This window comes from Sinohyriopsis cumingii, chromosome 6 (assembly GCF_028554795.1).
Source record: "Sinohyriopsis cumingii isolate HCF-2022 chromosome 6, ASM2855479v2, whole genome shotgun sequence".
Taxonomy (NCBI): domain Eukaryota; kingdom Metazoa; phylum Mollusca; class Bivalvia; order Unionida; family Unionidae; genus Sinohyriopsis; species Sinohyriopsis cumingii.
The window spans coordinates 76,785,261-76,799,126 of NC_142966.1; the positions used below are offsets into that span (position 1 = coordinate 76,785,261).

The 13,866-nt window shown below is 34.4% G+C and overlaps 1 protein-coding gene across 1 annotated transcript in view; it reads left to right on the top strand.

Moving 5' to 3' along the window:
• The window catches only part of LOC149797256 (uncharacterized), a 44,130-nt gene that overhangs the window by 13,883 nt on the left and 16,381 nt on the right, over positions 1-13,866 (top strand). Inside the window, exons 11-19 of the mRNA XM_089960736.1 lie at positions 2,146-2,277; positions 4,016-4,300; positions 5,067-5,279; positions 5,810-5,965; positions 7,882-7,988; positions 8,812-8,933; positions 10,487-10,608; positions 11,419-11,554; positions 12,706-12,824. Of these exons, the coding sequence (XP_089816862.1) occupies positions 2,146-2,277; positions 4,016-4,300; positions 5,067-5,279; positions 5,810-5,965; positions 7,882-7,988; positions 8,812-8,933; positions 10,487-10,608; positions 11,419-11,554; positions 12,706-12,824 (1,392 nt within the window). The remainder of the gene's footprint in view (positions 1-2,145; positions 2,278-4,015; positions 4,301-5,066; positions 5,280-5,809; positions 5,966-7,881; positions 7,989-8,811; positions 8,934-10,486; positions 10,609-11,418; positions 11,555-12,705; positions 12,825-13,866) is intronic.

Here is a 13,866-nt window from a genome sequence, read left to right on the forward strand (position 1 = left end):
CGTCAAACAATATTCCTCTAAGCCATGCAATTTTCAACACTCATGATAAAATATCAACCATATTTAATCATGATAATCCTTAACAGAAATATTCCTTTGCAGCTTGACCGTTAACCCATGCTATACAAATTTATAAAAGTGTGTTTTTAGTTCACTAAGAGCCTGTTTGAATGGATTTCGTAATCATAATAGAAGATGATTAATTTTAGAGAGAGCTAGAGTGTTTATCACAGTTATCCCTCCAAATGGAGTTGCAAATCTTTTAGTCCGCCGAACTGGCAATTTCTTAACTTCACGAAGTGTATAGAGAACATTAAAAGTTGTAATAATGTTAAAGTTAGTTAAATACTTAAGGCAACAAACATAGTACAACACCAAATAAGTGTATTTTCTGGGCATTATTTATAGGTTACTGTATTTGTATGGACAAATATGAAAGAGTGGGGGGTTTTCTGAGCAATACTGCACGACCTTGGGAGTGAAGTATTAGTCCGAAGAAACGAGTTCATATTTTCCTATTAGAATGGAGTAACCTTTTTGTTAAATACTCATTTCGTTTTTCTACCTAAGGCTTAACAATAAAGAATGCACTACAAACACAACACAAAGTAATTGAATTTATGCTGTATTTCAAAATAAATACACAGCCGTAATTTCATCATTACACAGTGCCAATGTTAATGCGCATACAGCACCACCAGGCTACCTTTTAACTTCGTCGCGAGCTCGACATTAGTTTGAAAAACATTCTCGTTTTGATTTTCTTCAAACTGAAATTTTCAGTAGTATTTTTGATGAATGTGCATTGAAGAAACTTCTCCAGTTGATCTGAAATTGATGGATTTTGTTTTTATGTTGATCCACCTCAACTCTGTTTTTCTGCTTATGATGGACTAGGATTATTGAGTTAATTCAGTGCAGTACGCAGAATGTGATTTCATTTGGAAATGTAATCGAAATGTCAGTACGATCTGAGTGTGTATCAGGTTTTCCATGACTTGGGTCATGTCATTCGGATTTGCAGAACTAAGAAAGTACATTTTGAGTAAATTAATGATGCTAAAATTGTTAGTATATTTATTGCCATTCTTATTGCCAGGTAAAGAAGACATGTTTATGCTTGTATCGCTAGCATAATATTGCATCAAAATAGTCAAACGGGGAAATATCGCAAATTGTTGTATGACAGTTCATTTAGCCAGGGGAAATAATACTTTTCGAAGTCTTGACTTATTGGCTCTGATATTCTTTGTTTCCTACTAAAACATTCAGTTGCACTTTTCTTCTCGAATTTAGTATTTCACTGGTTTGTAAAATGGTACTCCTCTGAGAGATATTCAATATCCCTTGGCCTTCATATGCCTTTCTATGTTATTTGAATATACGTTGGAGAGCACTGTTCATAGTCTGAACCATTCTATTTGCGAAACGTTACGAATATTTCTATACTATTATAGGCACACATGTGCAGTATGAAACCGTGTAGTATCAAACAATGCTGTACAATTCTGACAACGTAAAGTTAACCTGTTCTACTTCCTTTTCAACCTACCTTTTTCAACATTTTTACTAAGACCAGAAAATAAGTAATATTGATTTAGAAGATATAAAACACATATAATAGATTTTTTCTGAACCATCAAGAGTAAGTGATGTGCTAAGAAAGAAAATAGGTTGTGTTATCTATGTAAATTCCCCTAATATTGTAATTTGTCTTTATTATATCTACTAAACATCTCTGAACACAGGAAAGATATATTGGGAGAGTTGATCTCTCTGTCTACATTCTCTTTAGATACCAAACGACTTGGAGATGAACTTTATGAAAAGAAGCCAGTAAAAGTTGGAATTATGACACACGTCAGTAAGGTATATTTCCAACAAACTGAGGTGTTGTAGTAAATGGGCGGGTCCATTAATCGCTGTGATACATTGATATACAGCTAAAGTGTCCACATGTGTTTAGACCAATGTGTCATTTCTGATCGAAAGCAATACAAATGCGCGCGCGTGTGTGTGTGTGTGTTTATGAGTCTGCCTGAGAGAGACAGAGACAGAGAGAGAAAGAGAGACAGAGAGAATTACTGAAGTGGCCCGGCTGCCTTAGAATATTTTTTTTTAAATATATTTACATTTCTTATTCAGAAACTTTCTGTCCAAACTTTAACATGGTGTGCTACAACGGTGGATACCTGAGCTACGTAAATGGAAAATGTCAGTGCCGCTGTCCGTTTGCATTCAATTCTGGAGACGGGTGCCAGACATTAGAACCTAACGGTGAGATACCTTGTTAGCATTTTAAACCTCGCTCTTTTAGATTTGGTGCATTGTCTCGTACCTTTGCATCTGTTCTTGCCTCCTCAGGGTTAGCTTTATTTCTGTCTTAAAATAGATAAGCTGGTCATGAGAGAACTTTCAGATCTTGTAACATCTTGGCTATTAGGACGAAATTTAAATTTGTTGACAGCAATTTATATCAGTCAAGGCTTATTAGAAAATAAAACGTATTAAAGAAAGAAATCACCAATCACAAAATATTATGTGAATCGATAAAGATGAAGAAAACATATAATTTTAGCTCAGCTTGCCGCGCACTGAAGTTATTAGTTGTGTATCAGATGGGCATTGCTGGTCAGAAGATAGAATGATAAATCTGTTCGCATAAGGAATTTTGTATTATGATCGTCGTTACTGTTGAAGTATATTGGCCCTTAGCGTCGGCTACTCTATCAAGTATAACTAATGTTAGATCATGTAATCAGGTTTAATACCTATTAATATATTATTATAATAGCATGATATATTAGTTTTCATGCTATATATATTGCTCGGCTTTCATTTAAAAGTGTGTGTGTAATTCCCTATATACAGCAAAAACAGATATTGATTACACTGCCATTGTATGACTTAAAACCGATAATCTGGTACTTACCTAAGAACGTGTGTCCGTATACATTTAGTAGCAACTTCTGTTGTTAGTCTGCAAAAGGGTTGTTGCAATGTGATTGGCTGTCCGCTAGATTTAGCAGCTAAAATGGTGGATTTACCGACGTAGTCACATGGTCGAGTGGTCTTGGAAATAATTATCTTAGAGCATAAGTAGTAAAATTCTCTTCGACTGGAAACCGCAACGGATGAAAACAAAAGTTTTCTAGAACTTTAGTCTACGAGTGTGATCTTCAGATGAAATTGCCTCAAAATACTTTGTAGGCCAGATTTAATGACAACCCTACAGTATGTAGTTATATCTGTCACCAGTAACGACCACCAAAATATAAAATAAATCCTTATAGGGACAAATTTATCGGTACAGGTATGACTGGCTTATCTTAAAGGTGTTTCGAATTCTAAATATTTGTTACAAAGTATTCTAATGTTGCAAACAAAAGAAGAAGATAAAATGTATCCAATGTCTTGAATATTGGGAGCAAACTTGACGTTATTAAGCATGGATAGTAATGTTCCAGTTATGTCTACTTGCATTTTTGTGTATGTATCTCAGAAGACATTAATTAGTTTCTAATTGCATCTCCACAACACTAGCATTACCCGATGAATATAATATCAAACTATAACCAAATAACAGCCCAAGTTTCCAATTATCCTATAGAAATGAAAAAAATAGTGTTTGTGTCATATTGTGAGAGATATTCCACATAAATTTAAGTATTCTGTTGAAATCATAACGTGCAAATAATAACGTTACCAATAGCTTGAACAAAACGTGACATCTTAATGTGGCGATGATTAATGTTACAAAAGCATTTTAGCATAAAACCAAAGGTGAAAGTCAATATAAGTATAAGTTGATATTCTTTACCCTTTTATTTGGAACTTATTTAGCTTTGTGGCAATTTCACAGCTTACTTTTTCAGCAAAAAGGATGAACTCGAGGTGACCTATTTGATATCATGATTTTAACTTTGGGCTACGTTCATACGTTAACCATTTCTCAACCAGTCATTGTAACCATATGTGAAGCAAAGATTTTTAAGGGCTGATTGTTCTATTTCAGCTCCAGCGTTATCGTGGCCAGCAGGTTCGTTTGCTTTTCTGAAGCCGATACAAGGGTGCCCTGTAGGTTTCACGTCAGGGTTTGTCAAGCGCTACAAAGATCCCAAAAGCTATACCAGCACCGTTTCAAGTGATTTTCATGCTTCCGGAGAATACACCGTCTACGCCTATGTTAGAGAGGATTTCTGTGTCAAGGATGACACATTCAATGGCAGCCAAACAAACCAGGCCCAATGGAACCCGGGCAGCTACTGTATTCATAGAAAGGGTGGAAGCTGTCCACTAGGTATCAGTGAATCTATATAAAGCCTGCTTGCACTAACACAATCAAATCGATCACATTACTTAGTGCATTTAGTTCCATTATTAATACAAAATAAATGAGCTCAGATAATGAAATACAGGTCACAATCCCACTAATTGCCGGACCCGAGTCAAACTGATATACCTGCAAACAATTATAATTAACGTTCCACACATGTACCAACTCAGAACTGCACAAAAGACGTTACCTTGCTAACAAATGTTAACATGGCGAGAGAAACATGAGAATAATCCTCTTGATTCGTGACACCTAGTATGACAGTTTTGAGGCTGCCAATCTAATTTATTTCTTTTCTCTTTCTTTTGTAACCCAGAAAAGCAAAGGAAACTTACTGTGTAATCTAATTTAGAAAACTATCAGTACATCTCAAAACCGCTTGGTCAATTCTCTGACTGGCAACACCGCACTTTGTCATTTGGAAAGATTATTTTCTTTCTGACTCACGTGCTGCCACTTTCTGCATCTGACCTGTTTTCTGTTTAGATACATATATACAGAATCCACACACACACCAAAATATAAAAAAGTAAAATAAATAGAATAACAAAAAACAAAAATAAACAAAAACAAACTAAAACAACAAACACTGGCTAATAGATGACAATAACTTTCCTCTCAGTTGTGTACCCGGATAGAGTGTCGGCTAATGAGTAGGTTAACTTGAAAGGTGAATCCATATAAACGGATAGTTACGGCATTGTTTTATACAATATGTCTTTTAAATCAGGTTTTGATGCAGGAGCTATCCAGTATGATGACATGGAGGCACGTGGGAATACAACTACCTCAGGTACTGTTCCAGATGGGATCTATACAGTTGGCACAAAGTTTGAATTCTGTTGCCGTAATGACGGGCCTTCAAGCACACCTATTGAACTACCCAAATCTGTACCGTTCACGATGTATACCGGACCCACTGGGTCGTGTCAAGAGGTTAAAGGTGTGTATGATCATAACAATTATATGTCTTAGCTGCAACATAGCAATTGTATGTCTTTACTGCAACACTGTAATTTATGTCTTAACTTGCGAAACTGCAGTTTATGTCGTAACTATAGCAGAGCAGTTTATGTCTTAACTGCTGAATAGCAATTTTTAGTCTTATATGTAGCATAGCAATGTTATGTCTTAACTGCATCATAGTAATGCTATGTCTTAAATGTAACATTACTATGCTATGTCTTAACTGTAACATAGCAATTGTATGTCTTAAATGCGTTATTTTGTACCTAGATATCAAATCATTTTAAGTTATAGACAGCTCATCACACTGCACATACATTTGTTACATACATAGACTGGCAACTGATGGTTTATTAATCTTATTCTGTAAATTATAATGGATTTAACTATGTTTCTGTATTCCTAAAGATAAACCTTTTTTAATTTAACTCGTTTACGAGATTATATAACAATTGTTCCTTCGATTTCGTAAAGGAAACTAACTTATCCTGTCTACCTTTTTTCCAGGCATGCGCAGTTTGAAAGAACGTTACCAATTTTATAACACAGATAATTCGACCATCACGAGCAGAACTGGATCTTACCCTTACATTTATGTCTACACTGGTTCATTTACACGATTGTGGAATATCTACTTTTGCTTTTATTATCCAATTGATTATGGTAAGAGGAGACATATGTATTTTATGTCACTATTTTAAACCTTTAAAATGCATCAATCGCCGCCTCTACATCTTCCTCCTACTTTTCTTCTTCCCGAATTGGACTACTCTCTCAATTCTTGCTCAATCCAGTTCCTTCTTTCTATTTCTGGTTATCAAGATCCTCCCTCCTTCTAATAGTTACATTTCTCTTTTTTCTCTTCAAGTCTCCCTGATAAATCTTTTCTTTTTTTTCTACCAGAGAACTTTTATCTTCGTCTATTTTCCCTTCAACCAACTTCATTTAATTTCATCTCTTGTGACCAATCCATTCCTTTATCTCCTCTTCTTACTTCGCCTCTTTCTTGTATGTTATTCTCCAATCCCTCCTATAATAATAATAATAATAATGAGGCTTATTTACAGTGCCTAATTTTTAGAAGCACTGGGTGCTTTAAAATATTAGATAACACATAATAAACATATAATAAACAGATATAAATCACAAAAACAAACAAAATGAAATAACAAAAAGAAAAATATGTTAAAAATAATTAAGCAAATATTTTTAAGTCTTTAAGGATGATCTTGTAAATGAAAATGGAGTGTTTTAAGAGCACTCTTGAATGAGATCAGTGTACTAGTGTCTAAGATCGATGGACCATTCGTTCTACTTGGCTTGGCCCTCGCACGGGAAGGAACATTCCCTGTATGGCTTCGTTTTTATAAGGGGTATAATGAGAATACAATGTCGGAAGAGGAGCGCAAGTTTCTGGATAGGGTATGTACATGGGAGAGGTCAGACATATGTAATGAATTGGAGCCAGTCAACAAAATGCAACATAGTGAACATATTTTGTTCTTGATTCTGGATCGAACGGGTAGCCAGTGTAGGTTACAGGGCAAGGGAATGTGTGTTCATTTCTGCCTACTCTAAGGATGATCCAAGCAGCTTTGTTTTAATCTTTTTGCAGCTTATGTTGTAGATACTGAGACGAACCAGACAGACCTAGATTAAAATAATCCAGTCTTGAAAGTACTAAGGAACGCCAAAGTATTTTAGCTGCATCATTTGAAAGAAAATTGCCAATGGAATTGAAGCGTCCCACCTCCAGATATATATCATTTCATATGTTCATGACATGTTGTGATTAGAGAGATCTGTTGACTGCGTGAATCTAATGTTGGTATTGCTAATACTTATTGTCGGATGTAAAGGTTCTGAGTGAGCAAACCTTTGCGAGGTGATCAGTATTGCATCAGCTTTATCATCATTCATTTGCAGTTTGTTACATGTCATCCATGACTTCAAGTCAAAAATGCACCTCTCCACGCCATGGGAGGTAGCCTCAAGTTCAGTTTGGCTGCTAGATTTTAATATTTGAGTGTCATCAGCGTACAGCTGGTGAAACACCTGATTTCCATATATGACACTTGTGATCAGCTGAGTGTACAGAATAAAGAGAACGCTGCCGAGAACAGAGCCATGTGAAACGCCAAAACATAGATCAACACTGCTGAAATGGTATCCACTTACGGACACAATCTGTGTCAAGCTCAATAGGTCTTGAACCATAGTAAGCCTTTCTCGTGAATGCCAAATACATGCTGGGCATGGTGAAGATGCCTCAGTATGTTGTAGGACTGAATAGCTTGTTTGGTAAAAGGCTCTTCCTATTTGTGGCCTCAAAAGACCAATAATAACGTTTCGAGATGACATTGTTTCAGCTAGAATATAGAATTGTTATGATTTTACGAAACAGTGGATACATCAGTTCCACTTCTGAATCAAACTATCTTTGCAAAGCATGTTAGAAAATACATAAAGTTTCGAAAGCACCTTGTAACTCTTCTAAATTAATTACTCGCACGTAAATATTACTTAATATCAAGGAAATCTTAAAGAAGTGTACTGATAATAGTGTCATACTCTTTCAGAATGCGGGGGAATTTACAGCGTGTCGAATGGTAATCCTGTTACTATTACATCGCCGAACTATCCGCTAAATTATGACAATGCAAAACGATGTACATGGGTGGTAAAGGTGAGTTGATGTATGTATGTATGTATGTATTAGCTATTTGTCTTTATATTTCTAGTTAAATCAGGTATGCACTTATATCATGACATAAAATTCATGATCACCCAGAAATCTAACTTGCTGAAGTCTTTATGTCTATTTCGTAGGAAACCAAATGCAATATATATATATATATATATATATATATATATATATATATATATATATATATATATATATATATATATATATATATATATATATATATACTATTCGAAAGAGACAATTCCACACGTGTTAAAAGCGATTGCCGAAAAAAGTATGGTGGGACTGGATCACTTTGATATCAAAAGTTTCTCTCTGGGTACCTCAGAGTTGGAGTCAGATATAAGGGCGATTTCCTGGGAGACTCAAAAGATGCCAGTCATCTTAACATGACAACTGCATAAAAGGCGGTTGTCTTGGCAAGCAAAGTATGATCAAATATTTGTGCCACTATGTTTTAATTTGCCTGTCAACTAAGCTTATAAAACTGAAAAAATCATGATCATGCACTGTTTACTGCAAGCAAACGTTGAACAAAGGCGCTCTACGTGTTGCTGAGTACACTGGCAAATGTTGCAAATAGAAAACAGTATATGATTCGTTACCCTTTCATGAATATTTACTAAAACATGAGTTCTGTAGCAAAACTTTTATGTAGCATTGGAATGGATACTTTTTTACTCACAAACATGTAACCAATTCCAATGTTTGGGTATCGCTTACGTCACAAAATAGTACTTGTCAGACTATATGCGAGGGTCCTAATCCTGTAATAATACACGGTTTTATTGTCATATTCCAGGGCCCTACTGGGACCAAGCTACGCCTTAATTTTGATAAACTGGACATCAAAACGGCAGCGGATGGGTCATGTGAAGATCTGTTAGAGATACGACATTCACTTCCGGGGCACAGAGGATTTTTGTACGACGTCAAAAATCCATTTCATATCTTAACTGAAGATATAATATACATTTTCCTGATTCCAATTACAACCGGTTTGCCTTTTTTTTTTGGGGGGGGGACTCCAATAACTTCAACAATTATTGTATACACTGTTTAATCTAATTACCCATTATTATTATTATTATTATTATTATTATTATCTCATACATCTTCTGGATCGTCATATGCTAGGGATAAGACATTTCAAGCCATTGAATACTTTCAAATCCCAAATATGTATAATCAACGAAATCACTTTAACAAACTTCTTTCTACATTTAAGTACACAACATAATTTGAATGCTTCACGCATTTCTTTTAAATTGTATGAGTCCAAAGTGCCAAAGAATGTTCTCCGCACACTTGTGATGAGTCCACTTCCTGATACAATTTAAAACACATACTAACAAGCAACGTTCCACGTATGGAACTGATCCCAAGATTAGCAAGAAACCATCTGATTTGAATAATGGTCACTGAGTGATTGTATTTTGGAGACATCCATTGACCGGTCACAAATTACATACCACATAATGATGACACCTTGGTTGACTCATGTCCCTAAAAATGAGAACTCAGCATAATCATCGAGAATCGTCTGACTGTGCAAGAGGTGTGTTAGACCAAACAGTCTATAGAGAAAGATGTGACTAGCCGAAATAGTACTTCTTCTTTCACATGCAAATTATATTGCCACATAAATTTATTACCTTTGTAATTGTTCAAATGCAATAAATATGTATTACACAAAAAAAATCATTCCAAACTGTTTAAATAACGTTATGTTTCATCCTCTCACTTTTGAAATGGTCCTTCTGCAAATACGAAATTTACTTTCATCTTGCACTTACTAACACTTCTGTCCATGAACACTGCTCTGTTATTGAGTATATAGTTATAATCAACTGTTAAGACAAGTAGACTTCATATACTATAGACATAGGGTAAAAAATTTCAAACTTAACATAACCGGTAAAAATCTAAGAATGGTCAAACAGCAGTAAAACAATGCAGGTTTGGTACGTATTCCAATATCGGGCTTTGCTTTAACACATACATTTTAATGAAACTTGAAATATTGTTCCGGATCAATATTCAAATACATTATTTGCTCGCATCCAGGCAGAATAGTAAGCGACAGTCTGAAATGTATCCTATTGGTACCAAAAAGCTCAAAAGATTTTTAGCACACCATAAAAAGACAAATCCCTAAAGAACATGTAAGGATGTGAGATTTGTTATGAAATCTTGAGGAGCATGTCTCCCATAGGAAAGGTATACTTTAACATTAAATCGAGGTTGTTACATGTCTGCCATTGTGAAATATTAAGCTGCATTAGCAATATTTTTCCCATAGGAACTTGTAGCATATTTCCCATTGGAACTACTTTATCATAAAAACTTAAGTTGCGGTTGCAACATGCTTCTCATGGATACTGTAACAAGAAAATCTTAGATCGCGTTTGTAGCATGCTTCCTATTTGAAGTATAGCGCGAAAGCTAACGACGCGGTGCTGGTTTTATCATTGTAGGATCTGTGGTAATGGCTACCGAAACAGTCTCATAACGGAGAAGAACTACCTTATTTTGACTCTATCAACGGACTTAAACAATGCAGCAACAGGTTTCAATGCAACTGTTGATGTTATAGCTGGTAAGTATGTTCAGCATTACAGTATAAAGTAAAAATATTTCTGAGATGAAAACACCCTGAAACAGTTAATAGAATTCTTTACAAGTTGATACACGTAGAACTGTCAGATCTTTTCCATTGGGAAATTTCAACATGTCCAATTTAACTTGCATATTTGAACAGAAGTGTTAATTAAAACAAAAGATAGAGTGCACAAACTTCATTTCTCTAAACATATGACTCCATTAAAGTAGATATTTGGCAAATTAAGCATGTTACAGGAAATTGTTGATTCGAAGATTGCTGCAGTTTATCGATGCATTGATAATGCACGAATTACACTCAAACACGATTCGCTCACTTCCAATCCTGTAGTGAACACTAGATAAAGACTCCTCCAGGCTTCGTAATTGTGCTCACGATCTTACCAAGAGCTCTTGAAAACATCTGAGCAAAATAATTCAAATATATTTATTAACAACATTCCACAATTGGAAGGTATGAATTTTCAATGAATCATCAAGGTACTGTTGTTTTAGCATGTCCAAAGTCTGTCTTTTGCAATATGCAGGATTTCATCAAGATGGATTGAAAATGTAACTCTATTTTCTTATGTAAACGTTATGCTAAATACAAAATAAGTTTCCAACCTAGGCATTATGCTAAATATAACTTTATTTCCCTTACTAGACGTCATGCTAAAATATCTTTATTTACCTACAAAGACGTTATACTAAATACAACTTTATTTCCTTACTTAGAAAATATGCTAAATATAACTTTTTCTTTATTTAGACATTGTACTATATATGACTTTTTTTCACCAACTAGACGATATGTTAAACTACGTCAACCAAGGAGTAGAGGGAGCATATGACGGTAAAGTGAATGTCACGCGTAACTTCGATGTCTGTCTACCCTGGACGGATATTGTCGGCAAGTGCCCGCACACTCCGATGGACATTAGGTGAGTCATGCATTATTCCTCGAATTCGATGCTGCAAACACAATATAGTCTTAAAAGATTAGATGGGGGGTAGGTACTTCACACACGTTTGTAAACTTGCAACCTAAAGACCTACAGTAGGTTACTTTTGGCTGGCACATTGTAATTAATAAATGATAATAAAAATTTAAACTATAATGAAAAGATAAAAAGTTCAAATGAACTTGGTGTGGAACAAACAAGAACACACGTTTCTTCTCATAAATTATTTCATTAGCGGAAAGGACAAAGACTAAATGATTTATGAGGACTTGTGATATCGAATAATCCGAGGTAAAACCAAAATATTCCAAAAACGCACCATCTAATAATGAAATACTTTGAAATCGAAAACGATTTAGATCGTCCTTTTGGATCTCACCGGTAATACATGTGGTATGGAGGTTGGTGAAATGTATTAGCACATATTGTAAAAATACCTTCAATTTCGTACGAATCCAATCATTATTTTGACAAAAATTGGAGCATTATAAATACGAACTAAATTTGCAAAACGTCGCTGCTCCATGATTGTTTTTAAAATGTATTAACTTTTTCTATTGATTTATTAACACATGCGAATGGCATTGTCACAGATTGAAAAAAGTCCATGCAAAAATATTTTACATGCCTTTATGAAAAATTGGGTGTTGTCACTCGTGGCTTCAGTACATCTACTTTACAGATTATATGCCTATGATTTGTGCAGAAGAATCTTTACACGACTTTGCTTTCAGTGATATTTGGAAACAATTTCTCATAAAGGTCCTTGGCTGATACTCTCCATAATACTACCGGAAGCAGTTTCTCATAAAGGTCCTTGGCTGATACTCTCCATAATACTACCAGGACTCTGATAGCTTATACAATAAAAATATTGTGATGCAAAATTTTGGAAAATATCTGCAATAAAAATATTTAGTGAGGGATATTATGACACACTGTCAACAGATGTGCACTTCACTTCTACATTTACGTTTTGCTTCCTGAACTTGCAAAAGTCAATGTTCGCACTTCCAAATTGGGTTATTTTCTGGGTTCTCACATTGTTTTGTTTTTTAACTTAGACGCAGCATCAACATCTGAAGCTTAATCAGTAATATATATATATATATATATATATCATTGTTTAGTGATGTGCCTGACGATCTAGCAGAGAATTATTGTCGAAACCCCGGGACTGGGTCGAGGCCATGGTGCTACACCAACGTTGATCAGTGTATCAGAGATTATTGCGATGTTAGCTATCTTGGTAAGTGTACAGACTTATGTGTATGTATATGATCATATAGTTTATTTCAAGAAGGAATCAACATTTATAATATGTACCTTACAGAATGTTGAAATATTTTACAGCTATAATTATTAAATTTCCATTGCGACAAGTCAAGACAAGACAGATTCTTTATTACACTCGGGTTACAATACGCAACATATGAGGAAAATATTAGTGTCTCATTTTGCATGCGTCCTTGGATGACTTTTTCTTTCTCACAGTAAATGTAATATAACTCAGATTGACAGCACTATTACAGTATTACAGTCATTACATCAATGTAATAAGATCATGTTGAACTAATTATAGATATTGGTTTACTTGGAAAGACAGTTTGTAAACTATTAAATATGGAAAACAAACTAATCCCAAGCAAATAATTTACAATAATGAATCTACAGTACTTCTCTCTTCCTTAAGAAAATATTTAAAAAAACAATGAAAGAATAATAAATGGAATGGTTGACTCTATTCATCATACAAATGCGTGGAATTTTACTTTTGCAATGACATTTATATGTGACGTTAACGTGTATTATTTTAGAGTGAGTCAGTTAGTACTACAAATACAACAGTATGGCGACACTGACTATACCGAAACAAGTTTAAGATATTTGTTGTCGAAAATGTTCCGCTTATGTTATACTTTACAAATGGTCATGCAGGCCTGCTATCAAAAAAGGCAGTGTGAGACATGCTGTTAAAGACGACGATAAAGCTAAATTTGTCCCTACTGTTCAAATATATATATATATATATATATATATATATATATATATATATATATATATATATATATATATATATATATATATATATATATATATATATATATATATATATATATCCTTTGATTCACAATAAACACATTTCTCAAACTATCACACGACTTCAGCAGTTGAAGGCAAAACTGCTCAGATTGCCAATGTTTATGCATCATGTGTGGTATGAACATATATATATATATATATATATATATATATATATATATATATATATATATATATATATATATATG